This window comes from Callospermophilus lateralis, chromosome 15 (assembly GCF_048772815.1).
Source record: "Callospermophilus lateralis isolate mCalLat2 chromosome 15, mCalLat2.hap1, whole genome shotgun sequence".
NCBI classification, from domain to species: domain Eukaryota; kingdom Metazoa; phylum Chordata; class Mammalia; order Rodentia; family Sciuridae; genus Callospermophilus; species Callospermophilus lateralis.
In genome coordinates, this window is record NC_135319.1 from 26,802,137 (window position 1) to 26,827,906 (window position 25,770).

Genomic DNA, 25,770 nt, shown 5'->3' on the forward strand with positions numbered 1-25,770 from the left:
AGAGACTGATGTTAAAAAAGCAAATAATGTTTCAGTAATGGTGTGAAAATAATATTGACCTTTTAGATTCCCCTAAAGGATCTGGAGAGACTTGGACCATATTTTGAGAGTCTCCAATCCAGAGAATATATATATATATATTGATTTTGATAATTGTTTATATTACAACTGGAAGTGTCAGGATTAGGTGTTGTCACATAATTAGTTGTTCATAAAACAAGTGTGGCTCAGTGGTACAGTGCTTGCCTAACATTCTCAAAGCTATGAGTTCAGTCCCCAGCAAAGTAAAAAAAAAAAAAAAATGTCAACTGACCAATGTTTTATATTTAGGAAGTGCTTGCGTTTTATATTTAGGAAGCATTGGTTTTCATTATTACTGGATAATAAATTAATTTATGTGTGCAAATTAATAATGAATATTTTTTATCTATAATAGTTTAATCCATTCAGCTTTTCAGGATGAACTAAACATTTTATACTTATAGAAGCTCATTACATTTTATGAGTTTGTTTTTGTGCATGCTTATTGTTTTGGGCCACTCTGCCCTAAATCTCCCTTTTCTCACTTGGCACATCCCACATCCTCTTCTAGAAATGACAAGTGCTGGAGATGTCAGGATATTCTATCGCTTCTGCAGCCAGGCTGTAAGCATATGAACTAGGCACTACCAGTCAGACACCTCCATGTCATTCTGTGAGATAGAAACTAGGGACATGCAGAAATGCTAGGCAGCTGCACAATGATTCCATGGCAACAATTCCCGATAGAGTTGCGGGAACTGGTGGAACAAGCTTCAGACTCCCCTGCTCCTTGGCAACAGAGATAGCGGTGGGGTTTTCACCAGACCAATGCTTCTGTGTGATTTGGGCTAATGTTCCTGAAATTGTAACCTCACCAGCCCCCATTTTTCTGGTTCTTCTGGAAATATGTGATCTTTTCATTATCCTTCCATGAATTCAAAAGCCATTGTCTTTGCCTTTTGTTAAGAATCCTGTATGGTCCGTTATCAAATATAGTACTTCTCAAAGTATTGTTTGGAAGCTGAATAATTGTCTTCGTGTTTCCAACATTTAAAATTATTTGTTCTATGTTATGGGTCAGAGGGACTTTTTTTTTTGTACCAGGGATTGAACCCAGGGGTGCTTAACCACTGAGCTATATCCCCAGCCCTTTTTTTTTCTTTAATATTTATTTTTAGTTGTGGTTGAACACAATAACTTTATTTTATTTATTTATTTTTATGTGGTGCTTAGGATCGAACCCAGGGCCTCTCACATGCTAAGCAAGTGCTCTACCACTGAGCCACAACCCCAGCGCCCCCAGCCTTTTTAAAAATATTTTTTTAGAAACAAGGTATTGGTGAGTTACTTAGGGCCTCACTAAGTTGCTGAGGCTGGCTTTCAACTGAGGATCTTCCTGCCTCAGCCTTCCAAGCCGCTGGGATTACAGGCATATATCACCACTCCTGGTTTGGAGTGGTTTTTAAAAGAAATAATTCTACTCTTTACAAGACCCTAATCAATGACTAGTCAGTATTTCCTTTTTATTCTGTCTATAACTCTTTTTTTTTAAATATTTTTAGTTGTTGATAGACCTTTATTTTATTCATTTATTCGTATATGGTGCTGAGAATTGAACCCAGTACCTCACATATTCTAGGTAAGCGCTCTACCACTGAGCCACAACTCTAGTCCCATTTTAAACTCTTAATATCTTTTTTTTTTTTTTTTCCTGTTAACTTCTTCTCACTGAGAAGTGGTGATTCCCCAGTTGGTTGCTGCCAGAATTGTTCAACTCAAGCTCTGGCTCTTTCCAGGTCCTTTCTTTCTTGAACATTTTTGTAACCTGCAGGCTTGGGGCTTAGGGTAACTCTAGGGATGGTGCAGATAATGAGGGAGAAGAGATAAGTGACTTTCCTTGAAGTTTTCTCAGCCTTGGACTTGGGCCAAAAATAGCCTGGAGGGGCTCATTGATCTACTTAAGAGATTTGTAGAATAACAATGTTATAATTTAAGAGAATGTAGGCTCCTTTCCCTGGTTCCTAAATGAGGAAATGAGTGAGGAGAAGGTACTCAGTGGGTTATAAAGGACAAAAGAAATTTAGAAGAAGTGGGAAATGGTGATACAGAGATTGATGTGCATTAGTATAAAAAGGAAGGAACTCACTGCGTCAATATTTGAACTTGGGTATCACTTCACACCTTTGAACCTCAGTTTCCTCAATGGCAAAGTAAAGATTCTAATAATAACTAACATTTATAAAATTGACTATTACTTCTTCATTTTTCCTATGCACAGAAAGGCTATCTAACTTACCTATGGGCATGCAGCTAGCATATTGATTTTGGATTGCTACTTCACACATTTCCATGATCTCATCAATACGCTTATAATCCCACAGTTACGTGGGTGAGATATCAGGGCCCAGCCTCCCTGAGTCCTCTGCTCACCATCTCACAAGGCAGGGGTCAAGGTGTGGACCAGGGATTGGGGTCCATCTGAGGTTTGGGCTTCTCTTCAAAGCTCATGTTATTATTGGCAAAATTAATTTCCTAGTGGCTGTGTAACTTGTGGCATTTGGATCTTCTATACCAGCAGAAAAGCATCTCCTTTGAAAGATCTAACCTCATTAGGTCAGGGCCACCCAGGATAACCTCTCTTGATTATTTGAGCATCAGCTGTCCAGGGTCCCCAATATCTCTGCAATATCTCTTCACTTGTGCCATATAATGCAACATAATCAGGGGAGTAACAGCATCACCTTTGTCATGTTCCGTTGGTTTGAAGCCAGCTACAAAGTTTTGTCCGTACCTGAGGGAAGGAGATTAAACAAACCCGTTGTTTCCAAGGAGCAGAAACACAGAGCCTTCTAAGACTCCTGCCTACCACAGCTCTAAGGCTGAGTTTAAACCCTGTGACCTAGGTAAAGGGTCCATTGCCCCAGAGTTCATGCTGTTAATCACGAAATTCTTCTTTCTTCCTTTGAAGAAACTGAACCTATTTTATACCCAAGCATAGGGTTCTAAATAAAATAACACCCAGCAGCTTCATCCTGGGTGCTCATCAAATATTAATTCCCTTCACACCTCCACTTTGAATGTACAGCTTCAAGAAAACATAACCGCCTACAATTTTGTATTTTCCTGACCAGATTTCCAACAGCCTCTCTAAACACTCTGGTTATATAAGTTATTTCAATGTGTTGATGTTTTTTTGAACATGTTGGAATTTGGGACTTGGGTTCTCAACAAATAACCTTAGCTCTGTTTTTGTCTTTGAAACAGATGAAATGATTGAGAAGAAACAGTGAACACCTTCCCTTTTTGTAGACAGAACAACATGGAACAGCCATTTACTCTGAATTCCCTGGTAGGTAGCAGCAACTGATGCTTTACATATGGTTGGAAAACCCAAAATGAAGAACAGAAACGGGCCCAAACAAATGTGAAGTGAGTCACAGTTACTTTAAGAAGTTCAGCACTTGTAGTTTTTCATGCATCTGTGCGACTAGCAGTCTCCTTTGAGGAAGTGACTAATAAAGCCATCTTCACAAGACTTAAAAATAATTTTTTTTTTCACTACAAAAGTGTAAAATTTTAATTAAGGTAGATTCTACCAGTATAGTCCTTTGGAAAAACACTGAAGAGAACTTGAGAGTGGTATCACAGCGGGTAAAGCTCTTTGTGCCTCTGTCTCTTTACAGATAAAAATTGGGAGTCTTACCATGTATGCTAATAGCTGAGGAAAACATATTTGATTTAACACCCCCGCTTTGCTTTGGGATCCTCGTGTAAATATCTGCATTCTTGAAACTCTTCTTCCTCTCACTTTTTCCCTTATGGTTCAGCAATATGCATACTTCTCCGGCAATACCTTAGAAGAGTGTGTATAATCTCTGTTGCAATTATTTGTGCCTTATGAAAATTGTAGACAATATTTTCCATGTTCCCAGCCTACCACGATGGCTTGATAGATGGAAGTGGTACTTTACTCCTGACTCTCTTCGCTACCCATGCCTGGCAACACTATAGAAGTAGCCCTGTAAGCAACAGTGTGCTAACACCCCATCACACCCAAACAGTGAAAGAGAAGGCCTGGATCTTGCATCAAAATAGGTTGTGACCTAATGTTTTTTCTCAACCTCAAGAAAGTCCTTCACAGGGGATTAGTTACTTTCAGAGCATTTTTGAGAAATAAGGACTCACTTTGCAGGAACTTATTTTCTGATCCTGTGCTGTGATTCCACTGGGGAATAATAAAACTTTGCCCCATGTCCAACTTTGCAGAGGAAGGAATCATCCTAATAGTGGACTTACATGCTTTTTCCAAAACGTTATATAGATCAATTTTATTTTTATCTTTAGGGAAAAAGATAATCTAAATATAACCTTGTTACTTCCTTTTCTGTCTTCCTCTCTTCCTTCCTCCTTGCGTTCTCATTCTCATTTTCTTTTTTTTTTTTTTTCTGCTTTTTTGGTGTTGGAGATAGAACCCAGGGTCTTATGTGTACTAGGCATATTACCTGCCACTGACTGATAACCCCAGCCCCACTTTTTCTGTTTTATTTTTTACATTTATGGATTTATCAGCTCTGCTTCAGGGAATGTGCCTCAACCTAGGAAACAGAGATGAATGGAAAATGATTCCTTTTAAAACTCCAAGGAGTTTTGAAGGGAAACATTTATACAGATATAACTAAGACTCAGCAGACTGTACAGTAATGAATGTGGGCAAATCACTCTTGCACGTATGGGAAACCAGAAACCCCACTTAGAAAATGCTCTAATTTTCATAGTTTTTTTTCCCCCCAGTTACTTTGTGATGTCATAGAGGCAATTATCTGTGGTTGAATAACAGTATTTTCATTTGTTGAGTTTTATAAGTGAGTATAATTAGGGGAAGTGGGTGGATTGCAATAGTGTTGGAGACATCTCAGTTGGAAGCCTCTGCATACTCACTCCCTGAGTTCTTGAGTTTCAGGTTCCTGTCTCTGATGTGGGGAAGCCTCCAACAGCTTCTCTGAAATTACCGTGTTCTTCAGAGACTAAAAGAACAGCATAACAGGGTGTGGATCAAAATATTTGTGTTTTTTTTTAAGTACTTGCACCTTATTTTTTAATTGTCATAGAATATTTTTACATATTTATAAGGTATAGTTTGATAAATTCAATTGAAGTATTCAAGGGATAACGATACAATCAGGATAATTAGCATTTTCATCTCTTCAAATATTTATCATTTCTGTATGTTGGGTACTTTTGGGTTCTTCTTTTCTAATTATTTTGAAACATATAATAATAGTCTATAGTTACCTTACTTTAGAACACTAGAACTAATTCCCGCTATCTAATTGTATTTCAATACCTGTTATCTATTGAAGGAAGTATGCTTTAATTTGACATGATGCTAGGAAGGGACTGAGTTTTGGTGTCACTGCCAGTCATACCTTTTAGAATTCTGGCCAAGTAATCATAGATTAAAAAGTACCAGGTGAGGATCAAAATTGCATATTCCCTTTATTATTAGTAACTTGGATCAGAAGTTTTCTCTTCACTGGAGCATGTGGGAGATTCTCCTTACTGCTTCTGCCTTAAATTGACCAGGTGTATCAACTCTACTACTGAAAAGGGAGCTGTGGACCCTCAGGGAGAGGAAGCTCAGGCCCAATAGCTTCCCTGGGGAAGAAAGATCAGGAAGGAGGTTTCACCCACAGTGCTCCAGGGCAGGCCAGAAGAGTAGCAGCAGATGTAAAAGGCAAGGCCTGCTTCTGATTTATGGAACCTTGAGAAGCAAGTTTATGGCTCTCTGGTTATATATTAAGCCTTTAGAAGCAAGAGTCATTTCAGATCCCTGGAGTTCTATTTGCTATAAAATTAACACCAAAGTAGACCAAATGGCATTGGAAAAACTCCAAAAGTCTAATCCATTGCACTCTATCCATGATAGTTGAATCAGTAATTCATAACTAAATGGTTTCTACCTTGATTTCTTTCATAGTATTTTACAAATATTCGTCAAATGCTCTGCCCACACTATAGTCAGACTTACAAACTACCCTTAACAGACCAAAGAGGCCTCAGGCAGCTAAATTTGCATTGGGTTAGCTCTGTTTTGTTGCATGAAATAATGGGAGAATGATCTAGATTGGAGCATGCGGAAGTTCCCCTAGGAACGCTAGTTAAAACATCCATTCTCTGGTCCACTTTCAGAGATCCTGAGGTTTTAGATGCAAGTGGGGCCAGTTAGGAATTTGCATTTTAAAGAAAGGCCCAGTTTGCCGCTGATGCTGCTGTTGTATGGACCAGGCCTTCAGACACTCTGGTGGCCTGTGGAGATCAAGTATGGTCTCACAGCTAAATTCACTGCCTGGAATACAGCCAGGTTCAGTTCTATCTTATTGTTTATGGCTGCATTCACATTAGGAGATATGAATTCAAGTTGCAAAGGGCCCTTAATAGAAAAAATTTTCTTTTTTTTGCCTTTCCCAAGCTCTGATTTCTTATTGAATAATTGAGTAATTATCCTAAATATGCCTACTATATGCATTTCTAGATAGAAATATATTTATTAATAAAATTCAAATATAGTAATTAATATGTGTCTTTTCTTAGTAATTTGGTATGTTATTTTCTTGGTCAAGGACTGATTAGCAGCGTAATTGCTCTCATGTGGAGTTCTAAATTTTTTATACTTACCAACATGGAGATGGGGTTCTTAATGCTTGGAAAGGCTTCTGCTGGACTTATTGGATTTTTTTTTTTTTTTTTGGTTGGTTGGTTTTCTTTTTATTAAGTGAAGATGTTTGGGAGGCCCTGGAAGCTTCTTTTTAAAGTAGATATATCCTGGAATAGATCAAATCCTCATAGTAACTTTGAATCCAAGCTACCTCCTTCAGACCCTTCAGGATAGAATGATATGAGTCCCACAATGGCAGAAATTCCTCTCAGGTCCTGCTCAGCATGACCTGGATATAAATATCCAGGTATATTGATGGTCAATGGTATTTTACCTCACATGACATAAATACTTGTTGGCCTAGGAACTGCTGCATAATTGTACCTTGAAACTGAAAAAGAAATTTTACTCCAATAAAAATGTATGTTTACACTGGATATGTGTTTTTTGGTGCAAAAAGATTTTGTTTCGATCATATCTTTAACTCTCTTGCTCTTTTTTTTTTTTTTTTTTTGTATGTGTGTGTGTGTGTGTGTGTGTGTGTGTGTGTGTGTATGTGGTCCTGGGGATGGAAATCAGGGATGTTCTGCCACTGAGCTACGTTCTAAGCCCTTTTTATCTTCTATTTTGTGACAGAGCCTTACTAAGTTGCACAGTCTGGGTGTGAACTTGTGGCCTTCCTGCCTCAGCCTCCCAAGTCACAGATGTGCACCACTGTGTCAGGCTCACATCTTTAACTCTTATGAAAAGATACCCTTAGTTCTTGGTTTCAGTTTTTAGTATAGAAAATACATCTGCTAATCAGTCATATTCATTTCTTATTATAATCAGAAACTTCAATTTTGCTTTGCAGAAAAAGTTAGCTGCCATGCCTGACCATACAGATGTCTCCCTAACCCCGGAAGAGCGAGTCCGGGCCCTCAGTAAGCTGGGTTGTAATATCACCATCAGTGAAGACATCACCCCACGCCGATACTTCAGGTCTGGAGTGGAAATGGAGAGGATGGCATCTGTGTATTTGGAAGAAGGAAACTTGGAAAATGCCTTTGTTCTTTATAATAAATTTATAACGTAAGTCTTGTTGGAGGCCTTTAAAATAAGAAAATTGGAAAAATACTTACATGATATTTTGATGTGGCTGACTGGGTACCAGGAAATTTTTCACATTCAAACCAGTTTTATTATTTGCAAAAACATTAAATGTCCAGGCTTTAAAGTTACTAAGAAGTTTACTGAAAGGCATTTAGACACCTTCTCTGAGACTTAGATGGGAGCGATCAAGGCTTTCTGTAGGCCAGCCTGGAAACCTGAATGTCTCACTTTTCAAAAGTAACATTTCTTGTTTCATGCCTTTATTCCCTCACTGGAATGTAAGGTTTCTAAGAGGAGGAACTGTAGTATAGCTCCATCCTTAGCACCTGGAACATGCTATCAGAATTTTTAAAATTTGATTTGGTGAGTTGAGACTAGGGGACAAGTTGGGGAACTTAGGAAAGATGTGGTTCAGGGTAAGGATACAGTTATTTTATTTAGTCCTTAGTTTTTTTTCTTTAAACAAAAGGCAATTTGGGGCTGGGATTGTGGCTCAGCGGTAGAGTGCTCATCTAGCACGGGAGGGTCGTGGGTTCGATTCTCAGCACCACATTAAAAAAAAATAAAGGCATTGTGTTGTGTCCATCTACAAAAAAGATTCTCTCTCTCTCTCTCTCTTAAAAAAAAAAGAAGAGAAAAGGCAATTTGGCTGTGTAAGAATTGTATGTATAAAAGGGTATTCAAAATGTTGAATGAAAGTGGCTACCTCGAAATAGCCATCTCTGTAAAAATGTCACGTCCCCATTGGATATTTGTTAGAAACATGTCCTTGTTAAGAGGTAACAGAAAGGATCTGGGGAAGTGGCTCAGTGGTAGAGTGCCCGCCTAGTGCATTTGAGGCTCTGGGTTGGATCCTCAGCACTACATATGAATACATAAAAAAATAAAGGTATTGTGTTGGATCTACAACTAAAAAATATATATATTAAAAAAAAAAAGAGGTAACAGAAATGGGATTTTGAGTTTTCATGCAGGTTTAGCGATTTAACTTGTTAGAAGGATCTACTTTTAGCTCGGTGCAGTGGTGCACGACTGTAATTCAAGAGGCTCAGGAGGCTGAGACAGAAGGATCTCAAGCTCAAAGCCAAGTTAGCAACTTAGCAAGGCCCTAAGCAACTCAGTGAGACCCTGTCTCTAAATATAATACAGAAAAGGGCTGTTTTTATATATATATATATATATATATATATATATATATATATATATATACATTGTGAAATGACTAAATCAAGCTAATTAACATATTCACTACCTCAAATGCCATTTTTTTTGTAGCAAGAATATTTGAAGTGTACTCTCTTGATACTTTCCAAGTATACACTACATGAGTACCATGTTGAACACGGGCCCTCCTAAACTTACTCCTTCTAACTGAAATTGGTATCCTTTGACCAGCATCTCCTAACTCCCTCCATATCCCCAACCACTGGTGACCACTGTTCTATTTTCTGCTTCCTTGAGTTTGACTTTTTAAAATCTCACATATAAGTTAGATCATGTAGATAATGACTATGTAGACCATTTGTATTTCTTTTCTTTTTTTTTTTTATCATTTGTATTTCTTTACCTTATAATTTCACAAATTTAGTTGGGGACTTACCATAAAAACATTTCAGAAATTGAAAAGAAAATATTTTAAAACTGTTCTCCATGATTCTACCAAGGGCAAAGTTAAAAGTGGTTTACATAAACTATAAATTTATACATTAGTGAACAATAAAATTTAACTTGGAAATTTAAGAAATGGTTGTGGTTGGAAACCTTTTCCCTACCTGAGTTAAAGTTAAGCGATAACTATGAAATTGAAGGTTCCCTACCACCATTGACAACCAAGACTTGCCAGAAATATTTGTTTCTGAACTATGTTACCAATGAATAATATTTATTTTACTTTCTCCATTTTACACACAGTCCTTTGGAATCACAAGGGTGGTGAGAAGGAAAAGTCACTATTCCTTCCTTGAGTTACTTCCTTGAATTATAGTGTTAGCAGTGCAATAATTTGTACTTCACTTATGCTTCTTGAACCTCACTGCCTCATCTATGATTGAAGGACTTAATGGAAGAAAATCTCTGAGGTTCCTACAGCTCTAAATGTCTGATTTTACTCTATTTATAAGGTTTTAGGCAGTTAACAACTGTTTTGTAGCTTCTGTAAATCTTAATTTTGTTATTTGACAATTGGATATTACCATTCCTGTTTTCCCCTATAGCCTTGTAATCAGATGAAATTGAGTTGATAAATATGTATACCTGATCTGTAAACAATAGAATCAGTAATTGCAAGATACCACGTAATGGTTGGTCAAAAATTATATTTCTAGCCCATTATGATAATGTTACAAATTTTTATTCAGTAACTATTATAAACTGTAGTTCAGGCTGGGGACACATCAGTGCACAAAAAAGTATTCCCGCCCTTGTGGAAACAGTATCTTCACTTTATCTGAGAGCTGTGTACCTGGTTTTCATGAATTTACCTTCAATTCTGCTGTATCTTGTTCCTCCAAAAGAGGTGACAAATAATTAACTACTAATTAACACCTCCCAACCAACTAGGGATTTAGGTTGTCATTTCTCTTAGTTTTGGGTTTTCAGTTTAAGCGTTTTGATTCATACATGATGGTGCTACTGTTCACTAATAGTTGGTTGAGTCTTTTTCAAGGGTGAGAAAGGATTTATATTTCCAAACTCTTACACACATGAGAAAGATGGGGCTCTCGTGGGATCAAGTGTCCAGGGCCTGGGAAAGACCAAAGTGACTTGGTCTATATAGGGAGTAATGTATTCTGACCCTGTTAGCCTCAGTCCTTAATTTGCTGAGTCTAACTGCTCCAGAATGCCAAAACAATAACCATGCCAACTTTACTGAGAAGGTAGATGAAAAGTCTGTATGTTAAATAATAAGTTACTAAGCATGTCATTTTTGAAAAGGATGCTCATTCCCATCTGTGTTAATCAACTTTTCATCACTGTGGCCAAAATACTCGACAAAAACAACTTAGAGGAGGAAGTTTGTTTTGGGGTTCACAGCTTTAGAAACTCAGTTCATGTTCACTGAACTCCATTTGCTCTGGGCCTCAGGTGAGGCAGAACATCATGGTGGAAGGATTGGTGGAGGAAGGCTGAAGCAGAGAGAGAGAGGAGGGACAAGGTGTAATTCCCAAAGGCACACCCTTAGTGACCTAGTTTTTCCAGTCACGCCCTGCCTGCCTACAGTTACCACCCAGTAGTTCATTCAAATTGTTAATCCATCCAATGGATTTATTCACTGATAAGCTTGTAACTCTCATCATTTAATCATTGCCTACAAGCCCCATCTCTGAACCTTGCTATAATGAGGACCACACTTTCAAACCATGAGCTTTTTTTGTGGAAAACTAAAAGTCCAAACCGTAACACTGTCTTGGGGCTTTTGCTGTCATATAATGCTAAGGATATGTTTTTTTTTTTTTTTTTTTTCTCTAGCTTGTTTGTAGAAAAGCTTCCTAGCCACCGAGATTACCAACAATGTGCAGTGCCTGAAAAGCAGGATATTATGAAGGTATTATGGGATCGATTCTCTGCTGTGGGATCAAATGCTCCATAAGTATCCACTATTGACTTCCCTCCTGTTTCCATTCCTCCCCATCTCTTCCTCTGGAGAGTTTGAGCACAAGAAATTCATTCCATTAGGCATGATGTTTCGATTTCTTTTTAGACATTTAATGATTATGACTGAGCCAGTGTGAGGTCTCTAATTGATGTTGGAGGGAAAAGAAGACAGAGAATGTGCCCAATCACTTACTGACATGAAGAAGGAATTATTTTTACAGTTCCTCTCAGAGGTAGAGAGAATGGTTATGTATTTCCCTGTGCTTGTTTGAGGTAGTCATTTCGACTAGTTTTGATCAATCTGTACAGCCCTGAACCCAACTACTTGAAAATCAACATTGATTTTTAAGGCAGCCACAAAGTTCTAGCCACAGTCATAATTGCATAATGATGCTTCAGTCCATCACAGATCGCATGTGTGACCGTGGTCCCATTAAGTGATATTGCCTAGTGACGTCATAACTGCCTTAGTTTGTGTGTAAGTTCACTCTGATGTTCACACAATGACAAAATCATTAAATGACACATTTCTTAGAATCAAGGTATTCTGGGAATGTGTCCCCATCCGTAATTGGCACATGACTCTGTTTGCCTCTTAGAGAACTGGTCTTATGCAAAATAAAATGTTGGGGCTGAGATTATGGCTCAGAGTGCTTGCCCCACACATGTGAGGCACTGGGTTTGATCCTCAGCACCACATAAAAATAGATAAGTAAAATAAAGATATCATGTCCATCTATTACTAAAAAATATTTAAAAAAATAAAATGTTGACAGGGTGGTCTGCCTTAAATATTCTCCAGGAAAAGAAAGATCGTTGCAATGCATTTATCATAAACATTCACTTTAATATCTTTAGCTGAGAATGTATCCTTTTGAATAAACATGTACAGTGTTTCCCATTTATTCCTCTTAAATGGTTTGTGTTGCTCTTATAAGGAGTTAAAGTAATGTATACAAAGGCAATCACAGCATGAAATGTTTAGATGACTTTTTAAAATTATGTTATCACATTATGGAATAAAGGGTCTCCTACCAGTCCTATGAAACCTGAGGCTACCTGGAAGCAGAACTCAGATTTTGTCAAATGGTTATTTACATTTTTAAAAATGTTTATAGTCACTGTGTTATCGTGTCTTCATATAGCATTTCCCCTCAGCTCATTTAGCCTCAGAGAGTTCTGTATGGAAACCAAAAGTCCCAGGCTGCCAAGGTGACTCTTTTCCTCTAATGGAGGGTTGTTCACATTTTGTTGGTAGGAGAAAACTTCTGTACATTTCTCTTGTTAAATAAATGGATAGGTGAATGAATGGGTGAATTAATGAATGAATTGAATGACAATGGATTAAAGAACAGAAATTTTGGTGGAAGAGCCTGTCTAGAGGCAGGAGACTTGGGTTCTAGTCCTAACTGGGCCACTAGCTGGTTGTCTGACCCTCAACAATCTCCCCAGGCCTTTGTTTCCTCATCTCAAAAAGGAGGGTAGTGATTCCCAGATCTTCCTGCCATTAAGAATCACTGGGGAAGTTGTTTGAAATGCAGATTTCGCAATCCTTTCTCTATGTTAATTCTGTAGATTTATGATTAGGTCCTAAAATATATTCTTATGAATTGTGACTCAGCTGCCTTCTACACTCTGACATGTCTAGGAATCTCTACCCATCAAACATCCTCCAATGTCTGTGATGCTGCATGATTTACATATAAAATGTGTGATTCTACCTAATCCTTAAAAAGTGGGGCACCTGCCTAAACAAGTATGTATCTAAACAATGGAGTCAATATATATATATATATTCATTTTTTTAAAAAAAAACTTCCCTGCTGAAAGTTATATTTTGGAGCCCTAGAATGGAGAAATTTATTTTTCTGCCATTATCTTTGGTTATTCTTGTCTTGATTTCTAATACACATGCCAGCTGCTTTTCTTTCTCAGCTAATGATCGGAACGAGCATACTGAAAATCCTACTAATCAATATGTATATATATATTTTTAAAAGAAACTGAAGGAGATTGCATTCCCAAGGACAGATGAATTGAAAAAGGACCTTTTAAAGAAATATAATGTAGAATACCAAGAATATTTGCAAAGCAAAGTAAGTTCAATTGCTACATTTATTTCATGACTGTTTTCTTTGCATATTTTTTTGAAATTTCACTTGTATATGTTTTCCAAATGTCATAAGCATTTAAATTAAAGATTAAAGATGCAGTAATGTGAAATCAATAAAAAATTTATGTTGGTGTCCAAGTTAAGCACTCTCACCAAAGATGTGGTATTTTTCTTTCCCTACAACATCTAATAAAGCAATGCATTAGAAAATAGATTTGCTGCAGAGATTTAAATAGCGCTTTTGACCAACTTTTGTCAATGTAACCTTGAGCCAGATGGTTGGATTTTTTTTCCAGATGAACAAAGGCAGTAGGAAATAGAGGGAACAGTGTGTGGTTTCTGATGTATCTAATTATGTAGGTCTTGGAAATGTAATTTTGATTCTTAATCATTACAGTCAATATTACATTGTAGATAGAGCAGCTAACCCTATGGGTATAATGTAATCATGGCACCAAAGGGTGGTTTTTCCTGGATCATTATTAAATAAAGAGTGAAAATGAGACAGGCATCAAAAGAAGAAATTGACCAATTTATGGGTCACATATGACTATTGAGTGCTTAAAATGTGACTAGTGTGACTGAGACATTGAATTTCTAATTCTTAAAAAATTTCAAATAATTTAAATTTTAATAATCACATGTGACTAATGGCTACTAGATTGAGCAATACAATCTAGAGGTGAGATATTTTGTTCCATATGGTCTGGCCAGTCAAGCTGAGTCAACAACCCTGACATTGATTTTCCAATATTCAGAAGCACTGGGGAAAGGCAGAAACTGATTGTCTCTGGTAAAATATGAGTAGGTTTAGAACAGCTGTCTTAATCAGATTAAGGGGCTTTTGCTGTGATATGTGTTTTTCTTAGTGTTTCATGAGTGTCCCTGTGAGGGTATCAAGCTGTCTCATCCCAGTTTGATGATTTTGTTTTGTCTTGAGAACTAACTTTTTTTTTTTTTCTTATGGCATCCACATTTTTAGAACAAATACAAAGCCGAAATTCTCAAAAAGCTGGAGCATCAGAGATTGATAGAGGCTGAAAGGAGGCGTATTGCTCAGATGCGCCAGCAGCAGCTGGAATCAGAGCAGTTTCTGTTTTTTGAAGATCAACTCAAAAAGCAAGAGTTAGCCCGAGGCCAGATGCGAAGTCAGGAGACCCCTTCTCTGTCAGAGCAGATTGATGGAAGTGCTCTGTCCTGCTTTTCTGCACACCAGAACAATTCCTTGCTGAATGTATTCGCAGATCAAGCTAATAAAAGTGATGCAACCAATTATGCTAGCCACTCTCCTCCTGTGAATAGAGCCTTAAAGCCAGCAGCTACTCTAAGTGCTGTTCAGAGTAAGTGCTGACATGCCTCCTGCAAAGACTTCGATGCTCCCTGATGGAACCATTTTTCTGTAGCATCTTGGAAGGTCTCTCTTTATTTTATTACTAATTGTGGTAGGATCCCTATGTTAAATGGTGTGAATTGCAGATGACCCTTTCAGCACTCTCTGACATTTACTATATATTAACTTTAAATTTCAGGAAACATGCCCAATGATAGGGCAAACTCTGTAGGACTGAATTTTGAGAATTCCAAGCATTTTTTTCCTTCCATGTGTTTTAATCAAGAAGCACATATGTTTTTAAGGTAAACACTTACCCAGAGAAGAAAGGAAGCTGCTGAGTAAATCTCTTATCCAGATTTTGCTCAATAATAAAATGTTAATTCCAGGGATGTTCAGCCTTATCCCTGTGCTGAGAGGGTCTCATACACATAAACAGCTAAAATCCAAACGGCATATACATTTCTGCCAACAGTTAGTGCTGCTTAGTATTGTTAGATCAGTGCTGGCAAGTTTCTAAAATTAAAGAGATCTCTTCCTGACAGACACTGTCAGATGTGAGTTTCTGTTCTCATTTTCAGAGTGTTATGATAGGCAACTGTTTAATTAGCTACTTTGCTGCTGATCATTTTTAAAAATGTGCTTTTGCTTACCAATTTTCATTAGGACATAAGCAACTTCTAGTAAATATATTAAAGAATATTAATACCAGGGGCTGGGGTTACAGCTCAGCGGTAGAGCGCTGCCCTCGAATATGTGAGGTCCTGGGTTTGATTGTCAGCACTACATAAAAATTTTAAAAAAAAGTAAAGATATTGCATTCATCTTTAAAAAAAAATCTTAAAAAAGAATATTAATATCATGTCTTATAAGGTACAAGATGCATTTTCTACATCCTATCTATTTAATGGTATATTTGCTGTGTGCCAAAAGAAACATACACATTCATGGGAGATAGTTGTTCCAGGGCACAAAAATATACAAGTACTTACACTTTACTATTTTGTTTATAAAATAATTTATATAGGAAATGTAATTTTACCTTCCTTCTAATCAATGTTTTCAGAGTTTTTAAACAAAACATGGAAAGTGAAGATTTGTATTTCAGTTTTTTTCTCCTTTTTTTTGTATCTTAGATTTAGTGGTTGAAGGACTGAGATGTGTGGTCTTATCAAGAGATCTTTGCCACAAATTTCTGCTGCTAGCTGAATCTAATACCATAAGAGGAATAGAAACCTGTGGAATACTTTGTGGAAAGCTGGTATGTTGTTTTTTTTTTCTAGATCTATCTGCACATGATTTTTCAAATAGTAGTAGGCTTCCTTGTGATCTGCAGAGCAGAATAAAAACATGCTAAGAGCTGTAAATATAATAAATCAGCCTTAAAATATTAATCTCCTAAAAATACAACCATTTTTCATGGAATAATCTGAGAAAATGGATTGGAAAATTTCAGGGGCTCTATATAAAGGCCTGTTTGAAATAATTTATCAAGCCATAAATTAAATCTTTGTTAATAGAAGATCACAAGTATTCAGATTTCCAGATTCATCTTGTTTGCTACATCATATTTCCTTTACCATCGTTAAATGTGTTCATATAATTGACTTTCTACCTACTCTCATCTATGGCAGGTACCCTGCCATTGTTTTTCAGGTACATGTGGAATAAAACTGGAATTTTGTTGTTTTCTTTGGTTTAAGGCAATAGTTTTGGCAAACCAAGATCTATAAGCAGTGGCTCTATTTTATTATGGAAATGTTACCAGAAGTATGTGATAAAGGGCAATGTCAAAATAGAAGGAGCTAAGCGAGGATGGTTTTGGTTTCTTACCACAACAAAGATGAGCAATGTGTCTTTGGAAGCATTTTTTTTTTTTTTTAATTTCCTCTGGGTATCAGTTTAAATCTCTGGATGCAGGCACATTTTCAGTCCTCAAAATTATTGCTTGAACAATATGTTTTATTCAACTCACATCTTCCTGCTGAATTCCAGTGTTTAATCATCTCTTTCCACCAGGAAAAGGGAAGCCACCTGTGATGAGCAGTGTGAGTGACCATCATTTCCCACCTACAGTCACCTTGGTTGTCCTTCAGGGGGTTGAGGGCTGTGGAAGCTTCCTCTCCTACATCTTACGTTGTATTTGGTGTGATTGATTGGTTGATTCATTCATTCATTATTCATTCCATCTGCCTCAGACATTGACTAAGTGTATGTGCCAGCACTGTGCCAGGCACTCAGCAGCCTGCAACAGCTTTGGTCCCTGCTTGTAAAGAATCAGACAGATGACTAAGTGGGGCTGAGTGCTCTCGGTGGAAGCGCAGGCTATCAAGGGAATGTGTAACTGGGGAACCTGACCTTGTGGGCAGGGATGTGGAGATGAGCTTCCCTGAGGAGTGATGTTGAAGCTGGGCCTGAAGAGTAAATCCAGCAGCCCTGAAAGGAGTGGGGAGAATGGAAGGAACAGTTGTAATCAAGGCAGAAGGAACAGTGCCCGACTGGCAGGAAGATCTTAAGGCTAGGGAGAGGATAGTGCTGGGGATAGATGGACATGCCAACCTGCCTTGGGCAAGACAGCTTCTCACCACCAGTGACTCTGCACTCTGCACCTCTGGTCTGAGGATCTCTCACCACCTGGGAGCCTCACTGCAGCTCTTATCTTTTTCCTAAGAGGGATAATTTATCTTTTATTCTTTAACTGTGAAAGCCAAAATATTATCTTCATTGTGGAAGATCTAGTGAGTCTTCTCAATACTAGAAGAAAGTTTATAAGTTTTTTTAGAGAAATTAAATATAATTAATAAAATAAAACCAAAACCATCAATCTGCATAACTCTTAGAAATGTACTTTAGTAACACTGCAAAATTATTTAACTAGCATCTCCCCTTCCAAAGAAACCTGCCTTTGTTTTGTTCTGATTTTATCCATTGTAAATCTGTCAAGATATTATTTATTAACTAAATTGTCCTGGACCCCCGTTTCCCAGAAGGGTATTTTCTATTTATGATAGATTTGCTACTATAAAAGCGGGTTTCAAGTTCTAAACAACTGGCTCTCAAAACCTGGGGCAAAGAATCCACTTTTATATTTGGGACATTTTAAATTGTGATGGAGTATACAGGGTGAGGGGGGGAGCCAGGTTATAAGGGAAAGCTTTAGTCTTGTGGCAAAACATTTCCCATTTTTTCCTATTTACTAATTACTGTTCTTTTTACTAATTGTCTTTCAGACACATAATGAATTTACTATTACCCACGTGATCGTGCCAAAGCAGTCTGCTGGGCCAGACTATTGTGATGTGGAGAATGTAGAAGAATTATTCAGTGTTCAGGATCAACACGATCTCCTCACTCTGGGATGGATCCACGTATGTTTGACTTGTTGGATTTCAGTTTATTTTGTAAGGCATATTATTTTTCTCCTTGAAGAAATTTAGTTTTACTTAAATAGCTTATTTGTATTTTTTTAAGTATAATAAATGCTATTATATTAAAGCATTTTATTCAATGTTAGGCTGTATATAAACCTGTCAAATATGGATTTTTTTTTTTTTTTTTTTGGTACCAGGGACTGAACCCAGAAGTGCTTAACCACTGAGCCACAGCCACAGCCCCAGCCCTTTTATTTTTTGAGACTGAGTCTCTCTAAGTTACTTGGGGCCTTGCTAAGTTTCTTAGGCTGGCTTTGAACTTCCAATCCTTCTGCCTCAACCTCCCAAGCCACTGGGATTAACAGGCATGTGCCTCCATAGCCCGCTCAAATTGGGATTTGAAGTTGAGAAAGAAAACCTAAAACGTTTGGAAATTAGGTGACTCTTTCTGATGATTTCACATAGTTAATGGAGGCTTAGTCAGATTTTTTTTATAGATTTGACTAAGCAGTTACAATATTTTCTATGGGTTTACATTAGATTATCCAAAAAAAATCCTGAAGATGTTTCATTTAAGCAGCTTTTGTATATATCAGATAGGGTCCATTCACTTCACTGCACTGCCCCTATAGGTCAAGAAGAGAGAGAAAGACTGGGAGCAGGAAAGAAGATATCACACTGTAAACGGCCGTGGAATCGGATTAATGGGTAGGGTCAAGAACATTGGGTTCTACCATCCACAAGGCCGTCATAGGAGTAGGAAAGTGTTTGCAAATCTTATAAACATGAGTTTAAATCTCAGCTCTGCTAAGAATTTACTTGTGGGAACTTCAGTAAGTTCCTTAAGCGATGTGAACATCAATTTTATCATCCATAAAATAGGGATCATAATAATTGGATTCATCCTTAATGAATTCCTTAGCATATTTTTCTAGGGGCTCAGAAAAAATTGACTGTTATTATTGGTGATGATACTTTATTTTTCTATCTTTTCTATTTGGTCTTGTACAGCTGGACCTGGGATACTGTCTTAGTTCATCCATGCTGATATAACAACATATCTGAGGTTGAGGAATTCATAAGGAACAGAGATTTCTTTCTAATAGTTCTGGGGGCTGGAAAGTCCAAGATCAAGGTACTGGCAGTACTGGTATCTGATGAGGCTGCTCTCTGCTTTTAAGATGGTGCTTTGATGTTAGGTCCTTACATGTTAGAGGCAGAAGAGCAAGATAGCACTCCCTTCAACCTTGAGCCCTTTTAGAAGTATGCTAATAGTCACCTCCCAAAGGCCATACCTCTTCATGCTGTTACACTAAGCTTCTGCAAGAATTTTGGAGAGAATACCATTCTTCAAACCATAGTGTGTGAAGACAAGTCATCCCATGCTTGCTGAGATTTCCAGAGCACAGCTTGGATGATGGCAAGAGTCCCTGAAGAATGATGTGATCATTTTGTATTCTTATTTATAGAGAAGCACTGAGTAGGGTCAACATATACAGACACACGTCAAGTATTTGGTACTATGTGATTTAGGAGCACAGAGGAGACTGTATTCCCATTCTACCTGTAAATAAGCCTTGCTGTGTGCTTGAAAATTGCTCTGTTTTAAAGTTGATATTTAGCTTAACCTAAGTACAAAAATGTACTTTAAAGCAAAACGAATTAAAGTATAGAAATGTAATAAATTAAAAATGATAGTCTTTTAAACCACACATTATATTGACAAGTCAACGGTAGTTTATCTTTGGAAGATTTCTTTTGATTTGCATTCTCCTTTTCTTTCTCTTAATGTGACTATTTAAAGCAGTTTCCAAATTAAAAGCACATGTTTTTTTCCCTATAATTTTCTGTATATAGAATGCATGCCATAATGAATTTAGATTGTTTAAGTAATGAATTTGGCATAATTATAGAATTCTAGGACTTTTACTTAATTTATTTTTCTGTATCAAATTGTGATTCAATGAAAATAGGAATATGTTACATTTTTAAATCTCAATGATTGCAATAACATTTTTATCCTGGCTTTGAGGGAGCATAATAATAGTAACCAATTCCAGATCTAACTTTTTTTCAGATCTAAATTAGTCATAGAAAACAAAGTCTGAATTAGAATCAGACAGACCTGGAATAGAATTTAGATTTCTTGACTAGCTTAATGAGCTTCAAGGAGTTGCTCTCCAGCTTACTTCAGTTTTTTCAACTATAAAATGAGAATAATGACAGCACTGATCTTGTCTTGTTATTGTGAGAATTCAATGATATAATTCTCAATCAGTGATTAGTTCCGTGCCTGGCACATTATTCAATTGCTGTAAATGGCATCTGCAGCTATTATCATTGTCTCCATCATCATCATCATCGTCATCAGTGTTGTTTCCATGGATTCAGGGAATGGCCACATCACCCTCCCAGGAGACCTGTGCTCACTGTATAGAAGTGACTCCTGTTGGCAGACATGAAGGGCTCAGAGAGTCATGTTGGGTACATTCTTGAAAATAAGTTAACGGGTAGAGTGAGATTTTCCTGTTTGACAAACTGCTGCCTCCACAGCACAGTAGTTCCTTTGACCACTTCTTACTTTCTCACAAAGACATTGAAAACACTATGTTACTCAAAGAAAGCATTCCCAGTCAGATAATAGGCTTTAAACCTTGTATTCATGCTCCTACTAAATATTTGGGTTCTTTAAGTTAGGATAGGACTGGGGATGTAGCTCAGTGATATAGCGCATGCTTAATATGCGTGAGGCCCTGGGGTCAATATGCAGCACATGCATGCGCACACACACATGTGCCCACAGACACACCTAGCACAGAAAGTCGGGTAATTATGTGATTCTTTATAGGCCAAGAGTTATTTTTCCTTGCAGAACATGTATCTTTCTGTAAATAACCATGTGATTTTACCTTTATTCTATAAATAGGTAGAGAAGAGTTTTGAATCTTGCATTTCTACCACATACCCTGCTTGTGTAAAGGCATTAAGCTATTACTATGGGCCTGCGCCCTTAGTTAATAATGACAACATTAAAATAACAAGAACAGAGTCATAATAACAGCTAATGACTTTGGCTCCTTTTTTTGTGTTAGGCACTATTCTAAGAATTTTACATGGATTATTCCTTTTAATCTTTATACAACCCCACCAAGAAAATGACTCTCACACGTTTTTATAAATGATGAAATGAGCAGGAGGAGGCTATGTGATCTTCCCTGTGTCTTTTACCAAGTGAGTCGTGGAGCTAAGACACAGATAGTGTGTATCAAAGTCCTTTTTTTCATAAATAAAATTGTCATATTCCATTTTCAAGGGTCATTAGATTTGAATGTGAATTTTTAAGTCATTATATATGCATTTTTTTTTTATTCACATATGAACCTCTCACTTGCCTCTGATAAACCAAAGTTTTTATTTAGCGAGGAACTTTGGAAGGTTTCTTTTGATTTGCATTCTCCTTTTCTTTCTCTTAATATGAATATTCAGTTGCTATGCATGATGACCCCAAACACCTTCAACAATCTACAGACTTCCACCTTTCTGTTTACAGAGAATGGTGATCCATAAAGGATACACAGTAATGTGGAATATTCAGTGAATAGGTTCCTTCCATGGTTTTGCATAGAAGTATCTGTGGTCCAAGGTCTCCAGTCCTTACCAGCTACTAACCAAGTTACTATACTTTTTCGAGTCTCAGGATTCTTATACATAAAATTGAAATAATAAAATAAGTATCATGGATGAGTTTTGCTGATCAAATGATAATCTATTTAAATCCTCTGGCAAGTCATTTTCTAGCTCTTTCCCAACAAGAAGAAAGTAGATAACAGACTTGGGAGCCACTTCTCAAAATCGTAGTTACTCCAAATAAGCAAATAATAGGAATGCATAAAAGGAAAGATGATGTCAGCAAAATATTTTTAAAAATCCTTATTCGGCTGTGTGCAGTGGTGCATACCTATAACCTCTCAGGAAGCTAAGGCAGAAAGATTGCAAGTTTGAGGCCAGCCTCTGCAACTTTATGAGACTGTCTCAAAAATAAGAGTTAAAAATATTGGGGATGTAACTCCATGGTGGACTAAGCTACCCCTGTGTTCAATCCCCATTACCTTACAGGGAAAAACATCCTTTTTTGGAATAATGATGGTAAAATAAAAAAAAAATCAATAGAATTTTCTTTTTGAATAGGCTATGGCCCTGGATAAGCCTCAGCTGCCCTAATAAGTTTGTCCTCTTTCTGTTTTACAGACACATCCCACCCAAACTGCTTTCTTGTCCAGTGTTGATCTTCACACTCACTGTTCCTATCAGCTCATGTTACCAGAGGCTATTGCCATTGTTTGTTCACCAAAGCATAAAGAGTAAGCGTAACTATGGAGGGGAGCCCAAGGAAGGCTTTGGGCTCCTGGGTCCATGTGTGTCTACACATAGCTTGTGGTCTTTGGGAAAAAGAATAGGTAGCAGTTGGCTCTTATATGCTAGTATCTCTGCAGCCTTTGGTTTTGAAGGTCCTTTCAGTGGTAAAATCCTAGTTCTTTCCTTGATTAATAAGACCTTGAAGTACTTAACTGTTATTTGCAGTTTGATTTTCAAGAACCTATTTCTACTGTATTATGTTCTATCACAAGAAATTCCACAGACTTAGGCTCATTACCTCCAAAATGTCCCTCGTTTGGGGGAGATCAGATATTGCAGAGTATGGTCATAGGAATCAAATGCATTTTGGAATCCTGACTTGACCCCTATGTCATAGGATAGACACCTGACCCCTGTGAGTATCTGCCCATCCTGGATTGATGAGAAGGTGATATTAAGTGATGGTGTATGTACAGTTCTTAGCCTAGTACTGAGCACCACAACAAGCCCTCAATAAATAGTTGCTGTTGCTATAAATACCATTATAAGAAAAATTAGAAGTATCTTCCCCTTGTAATTTCCTCTGTGGGGGGATCTTCTTCTGATATTTCACACAACAGCACAGCTGCCTGACCCATTATGGTCCTGAAGGTGTTACTTCCTCGTAGGTTTCTCTCCTCTAGACCAGTCAGGGAAATACTGGTTTAGAAAAACCACAGTGGAATTTCTTTTTTGTGTTTTCTTCCTCTGTCCCATTTGGGGACTATGTATGCTGTGTCACTGAAGTAAAGCATCTGGAAATCCCGAGTGGTCCTGAATTTTATACCTTTTTTTTTTCTTTTTGACCCTGAAATTTAGCACTGGAATCTTCAGGCTCACCAACGCTGGCATGCTTGAAGTTTCTGCTTGTAAAAAGAAGGGCTTTCATCCTCACACCAAGGACCCCAGACTATTCAGTGTGAGTACACAGTGTTAGTTACTTTTGCAGGTATTTTTTTGTTATTATCCCCCCACCCAAATTCTCTTTTAAAGAAGAAAAATAATAGCAGTGTGATATGGAGTAAAACACTGTACTGCTTAGTTCAGAGCTTTATCGCAGAAAACCAATCTTGTACTTCTTTGATTTCTTCTATTACTTTATTTATAACAAAATGTTAGGATTTCCATAGTAGGATTGATATGCATAAAGTTACCTTTATATTTGTTTATTTGTGTGGTGTTGAAACATTTTCTTCAGTGTCAAAATAAGCAAACAGTTATTACAAAAACAATGATATTAAGTGTCTCATGAATTCTTTCTGCTTCATTTGGATGAATCATTTTTTAATAACGAATTAAAACTGTAATTGTACTTTTGGATAGCTTTGTACAGCCCCGAAATACATTATTTGACTACATATTTTCTATCTGCTTGCTTAGAAGTTTTATGGCTACAATATTAGAGAAACATTAGAGAGCACAGAATTTATTTAACATGGAAATTACTTGGCAATCTGTAAATATTTTCTTGTTAAAAATGAATAAAACCTCATATTTGTTCTAGTTGGAAATATTTTTTAAATTAGGAAATTTTTTTCAATTAGGAAATCTGCGCTTCCTCCCTAAAGAGAATCATCTGTGAAACATTATGATGTAAAACCGATTTTTTCTTTCCTAGATATGCAAACACGTGTTGGTTAAAGACATAAAAATAACTGTGTTGGATCTGAGGTGATATGTTCCGAATGTAAGCGCCATCAACACCAGACATCTGCCCATGGACATGTGGTGGCTGGATTTTCTTAAGATGTTTCCAGAAATGACTGATATTTTATATTTATACATTTTAGACCAGAAAGTTTGATATTTATTGCTCTTGCACATTTTGAAGTTTTCTTTTTGGGTTGCTCTGTCTCAAGAGGAGTCACATGGTGTTAAATCAAATACCTATTAATGTACCCAATTACTATCACCAGATAATAAATTGTGCTGCAAAAAAAAAAAAAAAATGGTTGGTGTTTATGGAGATCTCTGCATATATGTTCAGACCTTTAGGTGTTTTGTTATATTTTAAAAAAATATTATGTAAAATGTAATTCCAAACAAATTCTGTATGCAGGTGGTCTGTACAGCAAACCGTTTCTTGCTTTCCTGTGAAAAGAAACATGGCTGCAGTCAGCAGAGCCCATCCTGGGTTTTCAGTGTTATCAAATCCCAGGCTGAGACTCATGTCTGCAGTGAATCATTGTAGGATATGAGGTGGCAGGCTTTCACTCAGGAAGCAGGTGTCAGAGGACCTGGGGCAGCAGAGGATTTATTAACTTGATTTAGAAGAGTAAAAGCAGAGAAGCTTGGAAGAGGAACAATAGCAACAAAAAGATCTCAGCTAAAATCAGAACCTATTACCATAAAAGTTAAAAGGGATGACAGGGAGAAAAACATGAGGCATGTGATGAGATAACTGACAATACTTAGCCAAACAGAATAAATTTAAAAAGAAAACAATTTAGAAAGATACTTGTAATTTGAAGTATTTATGTTTACCTTTGTACACAGAGAAGAGAAATAAAATAAATTTGGAACTGAACAGGGGAGACTAAATACAGTGGCATGGACTGCTGAGGCTTGCTGTAGCATTTGTGTCTATGACTTAGATAATGAAAGCACTTACTAGACCAAAAGATGCAGATTAAGTGGAATGGGTGTCTTCTGAATACTGTTAGCAAATTAGATTGCTAGAGGAAAACCTGAGAATGGAAACATGGTGGAAAAAATTCAGCTACAAATATAAGAAGAGAAAAGTGAAAGTGATAATGCTGACTACTTTGAGGACATGGAAAGAATCTTCACAATACTGAACACCAGTTCTGCACCCACAACTTCAGTCTTGGCAGAAATTGCTCCCAGGCACCTGGGGAAATCCTGAGCTGGTTGCCCTAGCTTTGATGAACCATACTTGGCCACCACGTAGTTCCCTTTCTTATCCTTTGGGGTCTTAGCTGATTCTAGTCTAGCTTTCTCTCCCCCGACCCCAACTCTTCCAGTAATTTTACTGTCTCTTCTTGGATCTCCATTTCTTTCCAACCCGGTAAAACTAATCCTATCTAATGTCCTCTATTCCCCGTGTCTAATATGCTCAACCACAGCTATCCCGCTCCTTGCTTTCCTCCTGGCATTATATCTGAGGTGTCTGAACAGTTCTGTTATCACTGGGATGTCCAGTTGAAGTCCAAGTCCTTGGTGTCCCAAACAGAAAACT

The 25,770-nt window shown here is 37.3% G+C and overlaps 1 protein-coding gene across 2 annotated transcripts in view; it reads left to right on the top strand.

The window, feature by feature from the left end:
- Stambpl1 (STAM binding protein like 1) overlaps window positions 1–24,477 on the top strand; it is a 44,025-nt gene extending 19,548 nt beyond the window's left edge. The window contains exons 3-12 of one of the 2 annotated variants that reach the window (XM_076834477.1): window positions 3,286–3,370; window positions 7,530–7,747; window positions 11,237–11,312; window positions 13,363–13,458; window positions 14,458–14,815; window positions 15,942–16,066; window positions 18,036–18,173; window positions 22,425–22,537; window positions 23,391–23,490; window positions 24,190–24,477. In XM_076834477.1, the coding sequence (XP_076690592.1) occupies window positions 3,341–3,370; window positions 7,530–7,747; window positions 11,237–11,312; window positions 13,363–13,458; window positions 14,458–14,815; window positions 15,942–16,066; window positions 18,036–18,173; window positions 22,425–22,537; window positions 23,391–23,490; window positions 24,190–24,246 (1,311 nt within the window). In that variant the 5' untranslated portion in view covers window positions 3,286–3,340 and the 3' untranslated portion in view covers window positions 24,247–24,477. The remainder of the gene's footprint in view (window positions 1–3,285; window positions 3,371–7,529; window positions 7,748–11,236; window positions 11,313–13,362; window positions 13,459–14,457; window positions 14,816–15,941; window positions 16,067–18,035; window positions 18,174–22,424; window positions 22,538–23,390; window positions 23,491–24,189) is intronic. The other variant, XM_076834479.1, reaches the window with a different exon arrangement.
- Window positions 24,478–25,770: the final 1,293 nt, after the last annotated feature.